We start from the raw sequence: 14,805 nt of genomic DNA, 5'->3' as shown, positions 1-14,805 counted from the left end.
TGAACACTATTTCTGAATTGCATCAAGATGAGGATACTGGTGCTATCTTGTTCACAGTATCCATAAGTTGCACTACAGTGAAGCCTTGCAAGGGTGAGATCTTAATTGGCACCGTAACTAGGATTTTGGAGGATGGCATTATTCTCAAATATGGATCAATGAGTAACATTTTGCTTTCAGAAACAAGGATGAATGACTACGAACTCGACATGTCTGAAGAGCCTATGTTTTTAAATGTGAACGGATTGTCATACATAAAGAAAGGCACTAAGGTGAGATTCAAAGTTCTCGACATTAAATGGATTGAAAGGGAAAAGGATTTTATTATTTGGGCAACTATTTTAGGTGATTATCTTGGACCAATTTGAGCTTATATGCTCATTATTTGGAATTCTAGCTAATCTTGTGGTGTAAGAGATTATGCTTTTATCTTGGTGGGTATGCTTTTATCGAATGACAATTTATAGAATTGAATGTTATTTACTCTTTTGAAGCAAAGGATATCTTGATTAAAATCTAGTTGAAGTGAATTTAATAGAAAATAGATTTATTCTGTGGTGAGCATAACATAAATTTATCAATAAAAAATTTTATTGAACTTATGCCAAAGTTAATATGATATAATAATCATTTTGAATGAATTTGAAACAGGATAACCTAACAAAAAATTGCTAATATGCATGAATGACCCAAATTTATAAATCAAAATTATCAAATCAAAGTGTTATAGAGACTGTTTGTGATAACTTTCTTACTGTTTTGCTTTTCAGATTGAAATTACAGTTCTATTTGGCTAGTGTCTTCTCACAATTTTCAAGAAATATCAATGCTAGTATGCAGCTTTTTACAACAACTTTCAAAAAATATACTTTCCCCACAAGAGCTTTACAATCACTTTTACAAAAAGCTGCAACCATCCTAAATAGACCCGTGATGTGTTAAAGGTGACTCATTGACATCAATCTAACAACAATTAATATTATTGGATTTTAATTATACAAATGAAAAATAATTGAATGAGAAAGATGTTAAGCATATGAAGTTTCCAAGAATAGATTTTATTTAATTAACACTTTATTTTTCTTACCAAATACTTTATAAGCCCAATAATTTTTCTACCATATATGTATTCGCAGATTATCTCTTAAAATAATATAGAAATAGGCATTTAAGAGCATCTAAAAAAACATATTCCTAAAATGGTTACCCTAAAGTGGCAATTTTATTTTATTTTTTTTATAAATTTTTATTTAACTTATAATTGGAAAATTTTAAATAGAAAATATAACATGTTATAGATGATTTTATATGTAAGAAATTAGTGAAAAAAATAATGAAAAACGAAAGAAATTAGTGAATTTAATAAAATCACAATTAAATTTCAATTTATTAAGTATAATATAATTATGAATTTAATTTTAACTTTTCCTTTGCTTCAAAAGTGTACCCAATTAATATATGCATACATCTCTTACATAAACTAATAGAAAAAAAGGTTGAGTTAAGCCAGAATTCAGAATACTAAGCATATGAACTCAAATAGTTCTAAGATAATCACCTAAAATAGTTGCCTAATATTAAGCTCTTTTTTACTGTGAATCCATTTAATGTTGAGAACTTTGAATCTCACCTTAGTTCCTTTCTTCATGTATGACAATCCTTTCACTTTTAAGAACATTGGCTTTTTAGACATGTCGAGTTCGTAATCTTTCATCCTTGTTTCTGAGAGGAAAATGTTCTTCATTGGCTCAGATTTGAGAACAATCTCATTCTGGTTAATCTTAGTTACAATGCCAATTAAGATCGCACCTCTGCAAGGCTTCATAGTACTATAACTAAAGGTTAATGGGAACACAACTTTATTTGAAGTTTGGTCTAGGTGAAATTCAAAAATCAGGTTTATACTAGCAAGTGCAATATAGTATCCATTTTCCTTGGAACCATTTTGACAAGTATTTTTTATAGTAGAGGAACAACCACATTATCATTCATTACAATCCTGATGAGTTTGAGCTTGTGAGGAAAGTTTTTGTGCTTGTACAAATGAATAAAACTTGTAGAAATTTATAAATGCCGATAAAATTGCAAACAAATTTAAATTAAAACTAGGAAACTAGTCATAAGTGCGGTAGATCTTTTATAATGCTTTATAGTTGATTTGGTTCAATTTTAAACAAGCATAAAATGACAATAACACAGATCTACGAAACTAAAATTAAAAATTAAATTAAGGCTTGGATGCAAACTCACAAAATTCTCATCAATTATCAGTGGCACAATTAACAACTTAGGCTCGCCATTACTGATAATGTTTTTAGAGAGGCTCGAATTTTTATGCTCGTATTAAGTTGAATAATATGTTGATACAATAGTGCCTATTTATATGAAACATAGGGGAGTTATAGAAGAAAACATAATAAATAAAAATATCCTTAATAATGAGGAAATATTAAATTAATAATGATTATATATTCATACTATAAATATTAGATATAAATTCTATAATTATAAGACAATGAATGCTTTAAAATCTCTAAATTTATATGAAAATAAGTAATTCCAATATCTCTAAAATTCTTATCAGCATTATCATGCTCATGTGAAACCCCAATTATTAGAATTGCAACTCTTAAAGATCGAACCAACATAAGGATAACATTTAGAGTCCGCACAATCGATATGTGCATGAATTTCTAGAATTTATATCTCAAAAAAGTATTATTCGAAGATGAATGCAACTTAGAGGATGAAAATTAGATTGAGAGGAGTAGACATCAAAGTTTCTAATGAGAGAATATGAGTTTCTTTGGCACTAATTTGATAGAGAAGAGAAAATTGAAAACTAAATTATCTATTCCAAGCTTAAATTAATATATCTTTATGCATGATTTGCCAGTTTTATCTTTTTTCATGATTATTAAATAGTATTTAGCTAAAAAACTACATTTCTATCTTCCTTCATCATATCCCTTTCTTCTAACTATCTTTTTATAGTTGCATAATAATAAAAAATATTATTATTGTAGCTTGGTTTTCACTTTGAATATTTACTAGTATAATTATTTTTTTGAGGAGAGAGGGAGAGAGAGGGAAAGAAGGAATACTTGTTTTTTGTATCATTTGTGATTTTTTAATTACTTGTTATGCTCCCATCATATATATATATAATATAGAAAATTTTTTATAGCGAGGCCAAATTTTTTCTTAAAAATTTTCTTCAATTTTATTCATTCAAACTGTAAATGTAGTTTAAATTTATTAAAAATTATTATTACATAAAAAAAAGATATAATATTATGTATAAGATAAAAAAGTTTACAATTTTTTTTTTTAAATTTTTTTATGATTAAATCACCATTCGACTTCCTTTTTTATTTTGCTCTGCCTTATTTTTTTATTATCTGAAGGTGTTTATAAGTATGATTTTAATGACTTCTTAAAATATCTCTCTATAAATAGCATTCTATGTTAGATTATCTTGACCCCATGATTGGGTCTTGTCGGTCTTTGGAAAAAATTCTTTTACTCGAAATAATATAAAAATTTCATTAAATATCATAGAAAGATAAACAATTAGAAAGATGTAAATGATGTCCGGCCAGGTTCATAGCATATATATTATTTTCATTCCTTGTTGAAGCATCTCTCCGCCTACGGGCTTGTGGTTAACCACTTGAACTATTAGCTAGGGTGAAATTTTATCTCAAGGGAGGTCTGTTCCATTGGATAAAATTTATTTTTAAGGCTTTTTAAAATTTTAAATTCAACAAATTTTACAACCCATAAAAAAAAAAAAAAAATTAATTGCATTTAGGGTTAGAAGCATGATCTACCATTCATAGTCTAGGAACATTTAGGACTTATTAGATATCGAACCCAAATTTCTAATTAAAATAACAGCCTACCTTATTATGCATCTACATGAGACTGGACATCATGGTTTTAAAATGCTAAGTGGAATTTAGCTAGCAGTCATATCCTGTCATGATTATAATTCTAGAGGAGTTGGACTTTCTTAAACCCTTAGCAGGGCAAGAGACATAAGACCCATTATATTTTATTTGATTAGGTTCGAACCATTACCATGTAGACTCACCTTAGATATAGGTTCTAAGACATATTTTTATATCACAAGTCATCACTCATCACCTCTGGGGCATTATCCTTATTTTGGTGATTGAGAATATAAGTTCCAACTTTCTAATAAAATATCAACTTAAACAATAAAATTCTATTTTCTTAAAATGCTAAGCCCAACATAGAATAGAATGGAACACTTTTAAGTTCTCTCAAAATCTGTGTACTCCCTACCCTTCTACCTTTGACTCTAAAAAGAAGTGTTCAACCTTAAAGTTGGTCCTCTCATCCTTAAAAAAGAAGAAGAAGAACTGTTCAACCTTTAATTAATCCCGTTAAAAATTCAAAAAATTTCTAAGTCTTTCTTAAGATTTGGAATCCTAAAATATTCCCCACTATTTTAATCGAGAGCATTCTCTAGGGACTCACTTCTCTTGAGATATAATTAATCATAGGGGCTTTTCTTTATGAGAACTTATAGTTTCAGAATAAAATAAATCATATCTTATTCTCGATCTAAGGTATTAGGAGAGAGCATAACTTACAAGCCAATAAGTTGTAAATGAGGTTTATGTCTAACCTAAGATATTGTATAAAATTGATTGATATGTTTCATTATCATGACGATAGTGAGGCCATTGCTATAAGGATATTAGATGATTGTGATCTTGTTAAAGATAAGAGTTAGTTTTAGTAGTGTGTGGCATAGGTGACTTCTACAAATAGGAAGCATGATTGTGATCTACCATTAATTCACAACTAACATTTGCTTTGTTTTGGAGAACTTGCTATGGGTGGTCATGTCTTAATATTTAGTGAGGAGTTGAAGGTATTTAGTAGGATTTAGACAATTAAGACCTGTGAGTTTGTTGATTGAGGATCTCATGGCCTATTCGATTTTTATGAGGATCACTATAGTCTATATGCAATAAGGGTTATATACCCTATAAATGTTCCTTTAATAGAGGGAGGAGTACTGATTCCCAAGGAGTTAGAAAATTTTTGTTTCATTTGTTATATAAGAAACAATAAAGATGAATACAATTCATAACAACATGTAAATGTTGTATTTATAATTATTCTATATCAAGAAGGTTTGACAATATGTTGTTAGACAAGAATTTTTTTTGAGGAATGAGCCTTATTGTTAAGTTTGTCATTTTATAGCACCCTTGCTAAAGTGTGTGGCAGACCAGGTGGGAGGGTGAATTTGTCTTTAAAAAAGTTTTAGGTTTTTATTAAATAAACAATTTGTACATGATTGACTGCTTAATGTGATTAGCATAACACAATATGATTAATTTAATGTGTTAAGTTTTAACTTTTTTAGTAATAAATAAGACTTGATCTTACAGAAATACCAACAGTCATGCACATCATACAAGATTATCACATCATATATAGTGATTTACAAAGATTAAGTTATCTTAATTAAGTATTTTAAATTCTTTTTATCTTAATTATGTTTTCGTGTGTGTGCGCCTTGATGTTTCACATCAATCATGTGCCTAACACATACAAGAAGATATGACTCAAAAAATAAAAATATAAATTCTTGTTTTTTGGTTGTCTTCCTTCCCTCTTTAGCTCAGGCTAAGTACTCTTCCTTCAACATATGATTGCCATTATAATTGTATATTATGTCTTGAATTGATCTTCTTCTAATAAATATTTACGATTGTTAGTATAAACAACTGAAAGTTTGCACACACAAACTTATTAGCCAAAAATCAACATAATCAATTCATGTAGAATGAGCTTGTTTGATAGCCCTAGGCAAGGGTGATTCTAAGCAACTCTTAGAGTTGCAACTTTTATTTTTTTTGTAATTTTATTAAATTTGTAACTTCATAAATTTAAATAGTCACATAACATGTTATATATGTTGTTATATATAGGAAAATAAATAAATTCAATGAAATCAAATTTAAATTTTAATTTCTTTAATTTAATGAAATTATATATTTAATTATAACCAGGTTTTAAGTAATTATGATAATATAATTAGGCAAACTTAATGAAATATATAAAATCAAATAAATTTGTTGATATGGATTAACATTTAATTAACATAACTCATTATAATTTCATTAATATTAATTAATTAAGAACATAATAACATAACTAGCATTGTTAAGCTAAATTAGTGATGACCAAATTAAGTATACAATTGCTAATAAAATTTTTTTAAAACAATTTTATGTATAAATACTTATGAAATAAATTACATAAATCAAAATATAGCTCAATCAAATTTAAAAATATGAAATATTTCTTAAATTGCTAAAATGTATTTTGAATGAACTCATCAATTTTAATTATTATGCTTATCATCATTAAGAACTTCGATAAGAAACTACTCAATCAAATTGCAATGAGATCTAATTACAACTCACACACTGAAGCAAATAAATCTTGAATTTTTTTTTTCATTCTTCATAAATTATATGGTTAGGTTATTCCATGTGTTTTATTCTAATGTGTTAAGGATTTCCATTCAGTTTAAGTCATTGTGTTGATTACATCTTCAAGTGACATGTCAACAAAGGGTAGGATTACTTGAAAATTAGGAGAGAGATCCAATGGCTGCTTAGTCAAGTGGATTCCAAGTTTCACTACAGGAAAATCACTCATTACCGGTGATTTGTTCCGGCAGTTACTACTTGTTTTCCGGTGGTTTGGCTAACGACGGTCGTTTGGGCTGCTTATTACATGAGTCCTAGTATAGTTCCTTTAAGTTGATGTCATTTTAGAGTTGTATCACACCTGCACATAATTAAATGATATGAGCTAATTATCTTATGCACTAAAACTCTTTCAACTTTATTGCCCTTAGTTAATTTCTTCAAAATTATTCAGATGCTTTACTGCTAATTTGCGGTTATTTGCTTTTGTTTGTTTCAAAAGCTTACAAGCATGTATGTATGATTTTCATATATTATATCAGATTTGTGCTACTTGAATCCTCTAGGAAAGAGATCTAAAAGTTTTAGCTTTAATCAAGTGGATTCCAAGTTTCACTACAGGAAAATCACTCATTACCGGTGATTTGTTCCGGCAGTTACTACTTGTTTTCCGGTGGTTTGGCTAACGACGGTCGTATGGGCTGCTTATTACATGAGTCCTAGTATAGTTCCTTTAAGTTGATGTCATTTTAGAGTTGTATCACACCTGCACATAATTAAATGATATGAGCTAATTATCTTATGCACTAAAACTCTTTCAACTTTATTGCCCTTAGTTAATTTCTTCAAAATTATTCAGATGCTTTACTGCTAATTTGCGGTTATTTGCTTTTGTTTGTTTCAAAAGCTTACAAGCATGTATGTATGATTTTCATATATTATATCAGATTTGTGCTACTTGAATCCTCTAGGAAAGAGATCTAAAAGTTTTAGATCATGTTGGACATCTTAGGGAGAGGATTTTTGTCCTATCTTTTCATGGTTGTTGTATCATATAATCTGGATAAGTAATCCAGGTGAGACAATTGTTGAGCGCAACTCACACACCAAATCAAATAAATCTTTAAATCTTTTTTTTTTCATTCTTCATAAATTATATGGTTAAGTTATTCCATGTGTTTTATTCTAATGTGTTAAAGGTTTCCATTTAGTTTAAGTCATTGTGTTGATTACATCTTCTAGTGACTTGTCAACAAAGGGTAGGATTACTTGAGAATTAGGAGAGAGATCCAATGGCTGCTTAGTCAAGTGGATTTCAAGGTTCACTACAGGAAAATCACCCATTACTGGCGTTTTGTTCCGGCGGTTACTACTTGTTTTCCGGCGGTTTGGCTAACGACGGTTGTATGGGCTGCTTATTACATGAGTCCTAGTATAGTTCCTTTAAGTTGATGTCATTTTAGAGTTGTTTCACACTTGCACATAATTAAATGACATGAGCTAATTACCTTATGCATTAATACTCTATCAACTTTATTTCCCTTAGTTAATTTCTTCCAAATTATTCAGATGCTTTACTGCTAATTTGTGGTTATTTGCTTTTGTTTGTTTCAAAAGCTTACAAGCATGTATGTATGATTTTCATATATTATATCAGATTTGTGCTACTTGAATCCTCTAGGAAAGAGATCTAAAAGTTTTAGATCATGTTGGACATCTTAGGGAGAGGATTTTTGTCCTATCTTTTCATGGTTGTTGTATCATATAATCTGGATAAGTAATCCAGGTGAGACAATTGTTGAGCCCTCTTTCTTTCTCTCCTCATCTTCTTCTCCCTTCTCTCTATCTCTCTCTCTCTCTCTCCCTTCTCTCTTCTCCATAACATCCCTATCTTCTAAAATAAGCTTCGTGCAAGTATTCCTCTTATCTTCCTCAAGCATGCAAATGCAAGAAAAAATCAAGGCCAGCTATCTTTTTATGAAGAGAAGGCTCTTACTTTTTTATTCTCTTTAAGATTCCTTTTTTGGTACATCATTTGGTATCATAAGAAAATGTTATGAAGGTGATTACTTCTATACTTGTGCCACCCATGCCAGTCCTTCCACAAATTAATTAAAAAGAGCCCTAAACTATGCCTAACCTTGAGTTATATGAACTCTTATATGTCGACATCTATGAAACAACATTTCTTGTTCAATGAATGATGCATAGATTTTTTTCATGACATACAAATAAAATATTTAAACAAGCCTATAAAAATTTAAATTCTTCATTACTCAATAGATTCATCATTACAAATTTATTGAATATTTACTTGAGTTTGTCACATAATTACACATGATTGCAGGCCTTATTCAATATGATAATTACAATAAGTCATATTAATATAAGTTAAATTATAATAGGTCTTATTGTACTTATAACTTATGTCAATCATTTCAATCATCATCACTCTCATATGAATTATAACTGATGTTTACAACAACTTAATATTGAAGAATATGAATGCACTCAATATTTTTATGTTGATTGATGTTTTATAAAGACATCATATCGTTTTTGCATTCATCACCATTAAAAAATCTTATTATGATGAAAAATCACATCACCCAATAATGTTTTGAGCACTAAAGTTCAACAACATCTACCAATTTTCGAAATTTAGGTACCCGTGTCTCCTCCACCAACTCTAAATTACTATTGTGATTATTGGGATTTCATATATGAGCTTGATAATGATGATAAGTTTGTTAAAAATATTATAATTACACATTGCCATATAAATATTAGAGATATAGAATCATTCAATTCCATATAATAATTAGAACACTATCTAATATTTATAGTAGGAGTTTATAATCATTATTATGATAATATATCCCATTATTATATATATTTTTATTTTTTGATGTTTTCCATTATAACTATTATTTGTTTCCTATATATAGGCACTATTGTATCAACATATTATTCAATTTAATAAGAGTATAATTCTAGCTTCTACTAATGGTATTAGTAATCAAGTCTCATGATGAGCATGAGTTTGTAATTATGTCATAAACAATTGATGACCCTAAATGTAAGTTAATGCACAAGCCTTAATTTATTTTTCAATTTTAAATTCATACATGTGTGTGCATGTGTGTTACACAATATACGACATATTCCTATAATGTCATCAATTATGAATTTCCAGAAGTTAAATGCATATGCAGAGGTATAAAAACTTCAAAATATAATGCTTATGACTTACTATTCTTTTGATTTCATCCTTTCAGCATATTGCAAAAAATGGTGTTTTTGGAGATTGAAATGAATGAAGACATTACAGTACCTTTTCATATGCTCGATCTCGAAAGGCTTCCTCTTCCGAAGGTTATACTCCTCAACCTCCTCCATAGAATTGGTCTTCGGAAAGCATCCCAGGAACACGGCTACTATATTGCAATCACTACTTTGAACACCATTTCTGAATTGCTTCGTGATGAGGATTCTAGTGTTATCTTGTTCGCAGTATCCTTAAATTGCACTGCAGTGAAGCCTTGCAAAGGCGAGATCTTAATTGGCACCGTAACTAAGATCATGGAGGATGGCATTATGCTCAATTCTGGACCAATGGAGAACATTTTACTTCCAGAAACAATGATGAATGATTACGAACTCAACATGTCTGAAGAGCCAATGTTTTTAAAAGTGAATGGATTGTCATACATGAAGAAAGACACTAAGGTGAGGTTCAAAGTTCTCGACATTCAATGGGCTGAAAGGAACAAAGAGTTTAATATTTGGGCAACTATTTTAGGTGATTATCTTGGACCTATTTGAGCTTTTATGTTCATTATTTGGAATTTTTGGCTTATATTGTGATGTAAGAGATGTATGCTTGTACTTGGGTGGGCATTCTTTTGAAGCAAATGACAATTTATATAATTAAATGTTTTGTACTCTTTTGAAGCAAAGGATATCCTGATTCAAATCTAGTTGAAGTGGATTTTATAGCTAAAAGATTTATTTTGTGATGAGCATAACATAAGTTTATCAATAAAAAATTTCATTGAACTTATTTCAAAGTTAATATGATGTAATAATCATATTGAACAAATTTGAAATAGGATAAACTAACATAAATTTGCTAATATGTACGAATGAGCCAATTTATAAATTAAAAATATTATAGAGACAATTTGAGATAATTTTCTTACTACTTTGCTGTTCAAATCACACACAGTTCAATTTAGCTATTGCCTTATCGCATCTTCGAAGAAATATCTATGCTAGCAAATTGCTTTTTATAGCAACTTTAAAAAAAATTATTTTCCTCATAAGCGCTTTACATCCTCCTTTACAAAAAGTGCAATCACCCTGAATAGATTCATGATATTTTAAAGGCGACTCCTTTTCAAGTATCTAACGACAATTAATCTTATTGGATTTTAATCATGCAAATGAAAAATAAATTATAAAAATTTAGAGATTGAATGAGAAAGATTATGCTAAGCAAATGTAGTTTAAAAGAATAGATTTTATTTAATTAACACTTTATTTTTCTTCAACAAAATACAAAAAATCTAAAAAATGAACGTTCATTTAATTTATAAATCCAATAGTTTTTCTACCTTATATGTATTTGTAGACTTTAGTATCTCTTAAAATAGAATAGAAATAGGCATTCAAGAGCATCTAAAAAAAACACCTTCTTAAAATGGCTACATGCATGATTACACGAGAGTATCCTAAAGTGGCAATTATATAAATATATATATATATATATATATATATATATATATATATTTTAAATGATATCAGAAAAAGAGGCAATGGATAAGATTTAGCACGCGCGCGGGTCACTGAGACAGAGCAAAGTGCTGGATGTCAAGAAATAGGAGTTTTAGGGGGTGGGAGTGTATATTATTAGTTTTAGGTGTTATATATGTAAAAAAGCGACTTTTATGTGATATGAAGTTAAATCACCTCATGATCTAATTAATTATAATTAATATGATTTGATAAATTTAATGAAATATATAAGATGAAGTATATTTGTCATCATGATCTAATTAAATATAATAATATAATTAACATTATTTAGTGATGTCCAAATTAAGTATTTAATCATTAATAAAATATTTTCTGAACGGTTTTATATATAAAAAATAAATATGAAGTATATTAAGTAACTAAAAAAAAATAAAAATTATGAATATATATTGAATAAATTTAATCAATCTTAATAGTTGTGCTCATCATCACTAAGAACATTGATAAGAGACTACTCAATCAATTTGCAATGAAATTTAATTAAGGCTTCATTTAAGATAATTTTTTTTTTTTAAATATACTAAAACACTGCTTTAGAAAGCAATAAGAATGATCTCCCGAATGAAGCATAAAACTCACACATTAAGTTAAAGTGATCATTCTCTCAACTAGCTAATTAGTGAAATCAATTTTTACCTTGATGATTGCTATAAAATGATTAATTCAAAATAAAATATTTAATAAATTAGTTACATAACTCAAAATATATCATCATCAAATTAATGATCTCCCGAATGAGAACTTTTATTTTATCCAGTGAACGTACGCAGAGGAAGGTTCGATTTTAGGCAAAAAAGCGCCTGTACCGAGTTTTTTCAGTTTTTTGAAAAAACTCGGTACAGTCGGGAAAAACTCGGTACAGACACTTTTTTGCCTAAAACCGAACCTTCCTCTGCATACGTTCACTGGATATAATAAAAGTTCCCCCAATGAAGCCTAAACTAACAAACCAGATCATCTATGAAGTAGGTGAAATTTCTCTTAATCCCCACTATCAAACTTGAATGCTTGTGGATCAAAACCTACCAGCATCCTTTTATTCTATTATTGCTTAAAGTATTCTTCCCTACATTCTAAACTTAGAATCATGCATAGAAATCTGGCAAATGATCAAAAGGAGACTTCAAACTATCAATCAGTCTTGCTCACTACAACTGAAGAATACGTTGCACCATATATCCATGAAGGATATGACAATCTATCCGACATCAAGAGCAAATGTGATGCTATTTCTGCTTTTGGTTCTATATTCTCTGAATGGATTATCGTCCCAATACCAAGCTTTTAAGACAATAATTTGCACCAATCTTCAGCCAATCAACTTAGATGACTTGTTATGTAGTGAACAACTCAATATTTGGAGCAATTATTACATATGGTGTCCGAATGCATTCAGAGACTAATAACCACGCGCCACATCACCTAAAACTCGGTATTTAGGACTCGGTATTGCCCGGTATACATTCGGATTTCATCGGACGTAATAATTTCTCCAATATTTGAGCCAAATCTGCTCGTGAAAGATCAACTTACACATCATCAGACTCGCTACTTGCTCTCACAACTTTCTGTGGATGAGGATGTTCACGTTATTACTGTAACCATGGTTGCTCTCGGTCCGGTGCAACACCAACTAATCATACTCCAAAATCTAGTTTTTACAGTGGCAGAATAAATTCGCCTTATCTTGAGTACCAAATATGCAAAAAAATGTGGTCACTCCATTTGCAAATGCTGGGATATAACAAATCCGCAATATCAGACCTCTAGTTCCTCTGCTTTGGTAACAAGTTTTGCTTAAGGCACATCCGATTTGATACTCGACTTAGGAGCTACTTTGCATCTCACGCCTGTCATCAACCTTTTACAACAACCACAACATTATACTGGCTCTCAGCGGGTTCAAATTGGCAATGGCAATATGCTACCAATAACACATTCCCGGCCTAGGACTTCTTCCAGCTGCACATCTTAAGTTGTGTCTGGACCCTTTGTTTCATTTTCCTCACCTTTCACACATTCTTTTTTGTGTAAATTAATTAGTTACTGATAATCCTTGCTCGGTTATCTTTGATATATCTGATTTGCCTATTATGGTTTCGCTGAACAAGCAAACTCTTCTCCAGGGTCCTGCTCATCAATGACTTTTCCAATTTAACGCTTCTCAAATTGCACCACCAACTTCCATTGCCTTGCTAAGTACACTCTAGCATCATCATTTGGGCCATCTGTCTATGTCTACACAAGTTATTCTTCTTACAGAGTTTTCATCTTCTTCTTTTAAGTTTCATTGTACTTCTTGTTCTCTAGCAAGGAGTCACGAATTACCTTTTTCTCATTCTCTTAATTGGAGCAAAGAACCTTTAGAATTGATACATCCTGATGTATGGGGTCCTTTCCCAATTTTTTCAATTCAAGGATGTAAATATTATATATCTTTTGTTGATGATTATTCTCGATATAATTGGATTTTTTCTATGAAGCTTAAATTCGATACTCTTTCCAAAATTTTAATGTTTAAATTTTTGGTAGAAAACAATTAATAAATCCATTAAAACTGGTCTCTCCGATAATGGTGGTGATTTTATTAACATAAATTTCTAAACAACCCTTCAAAATGTCGGCATTCTTCATCAATTAACTTATCCCTATACACCTGAATAAATGGTGTTGCTGAAAGAAAACACCACCACATTATTGAAACACCACATATATTAATATTTGATGCCAAAATCCCCTCACAAGTTTGGGTTGATACTTTGCTCACCACTTTTTATTTAATCAATCATTTAACTATTTCACATAGACCTAAAACCTCTCCCTATAAACTAGTCTACAAAGAACTACCAAATTATAATCATCTTAAAATGTTTGGTTGTTTGTGCTACCCATGGCTACCAAATATTTCCAAACACAAATTTTATACCAAATTACCTTCTTGTGTTTTCTTTGGTTACGCTTCAACTTTTAAAGGTTACAAATGATGCAATCTAAATACTCATAAAATTATCATTTCAAGACATGTTCAAATTTTTGAACAAATCTTTCCCTTTCAAACAATCAACAATTCTTCTCTAACTACACCACCTCAACATTATCTTCCACCATTAACCTTAGTTCCAATAACATCTCTTTTAGATGCAATATCTCCAAACTACAATAGTCCTACTCTTTCCCAACTGCCTAACATCCCTTTTCCAAACTCCAGCAGCATTCTCTCCTAACTCCCTAACAAGCTTTCTCCACACTCTTCCCAACATCCCCACCATCCAGATACAACCTCCTCTAATTCTATCCATTCTTCATCTCCCTTATCAAATAATTTCCAACAACTAGCTTCTAAAACTCATCCCATGCTCACCCGCTTTCAAACTGGCCACTTGAAATCCAAGCACATTATTAGCATGTCTAAGAGTCAACATTATACTGATCCTACATGTTATTCTCAAGCTTCCAAACAACTTGTTTGACATCAGACCATGTATGCAGAATTTGAAGATCTTCA

At 30.0% G+C, this 14,805-nt stretch overlaps 1 protein-coding gene across 1 annotated transcript; it reads left to right on the top strand.

Annotated features, from left to right (window-relative positions):
- Window positions 1-9,773: 9,773 nt before the first annotated feature.
- LOC110106671 (DNA-directed RNA polymerase V subunit 7-like) lies at window positions 9,774-10,307 on the top strand. Its single transcript, XM_020836625.1, has one exon. It carries the CDS (start codon window positions 9,774-9,776, stop codon window positions 10,305-10,307), a length of 534 nt encoding a protein of 177 aa, XP_020692284.1.
- Window positions 10,308-14,805: the final 4,498 nt, after the last annotated feature.

The sequence above is a fragment of the Dendrobium catenatum genome, unplaced genomic scaffold, assembly GCF_001605985.2.
Source record: "Dendrobium catenatum unplaced genomic scaffold, ASM160598v2 fragScaff_scaffold_998, whole genome shotgun sequence".
NCBI lineage: Eukaryota > Viridiplantae > Streptophyta > Magnoliopsida > Asparagales > Orchidaceae > Dendrobium > Dendrobium catenatum.
The sequence above is the reverse complement of the archived record's forward strand: the minus strand, read 5'-3'. Positions and strand labels throughout refer to the sequence as shown.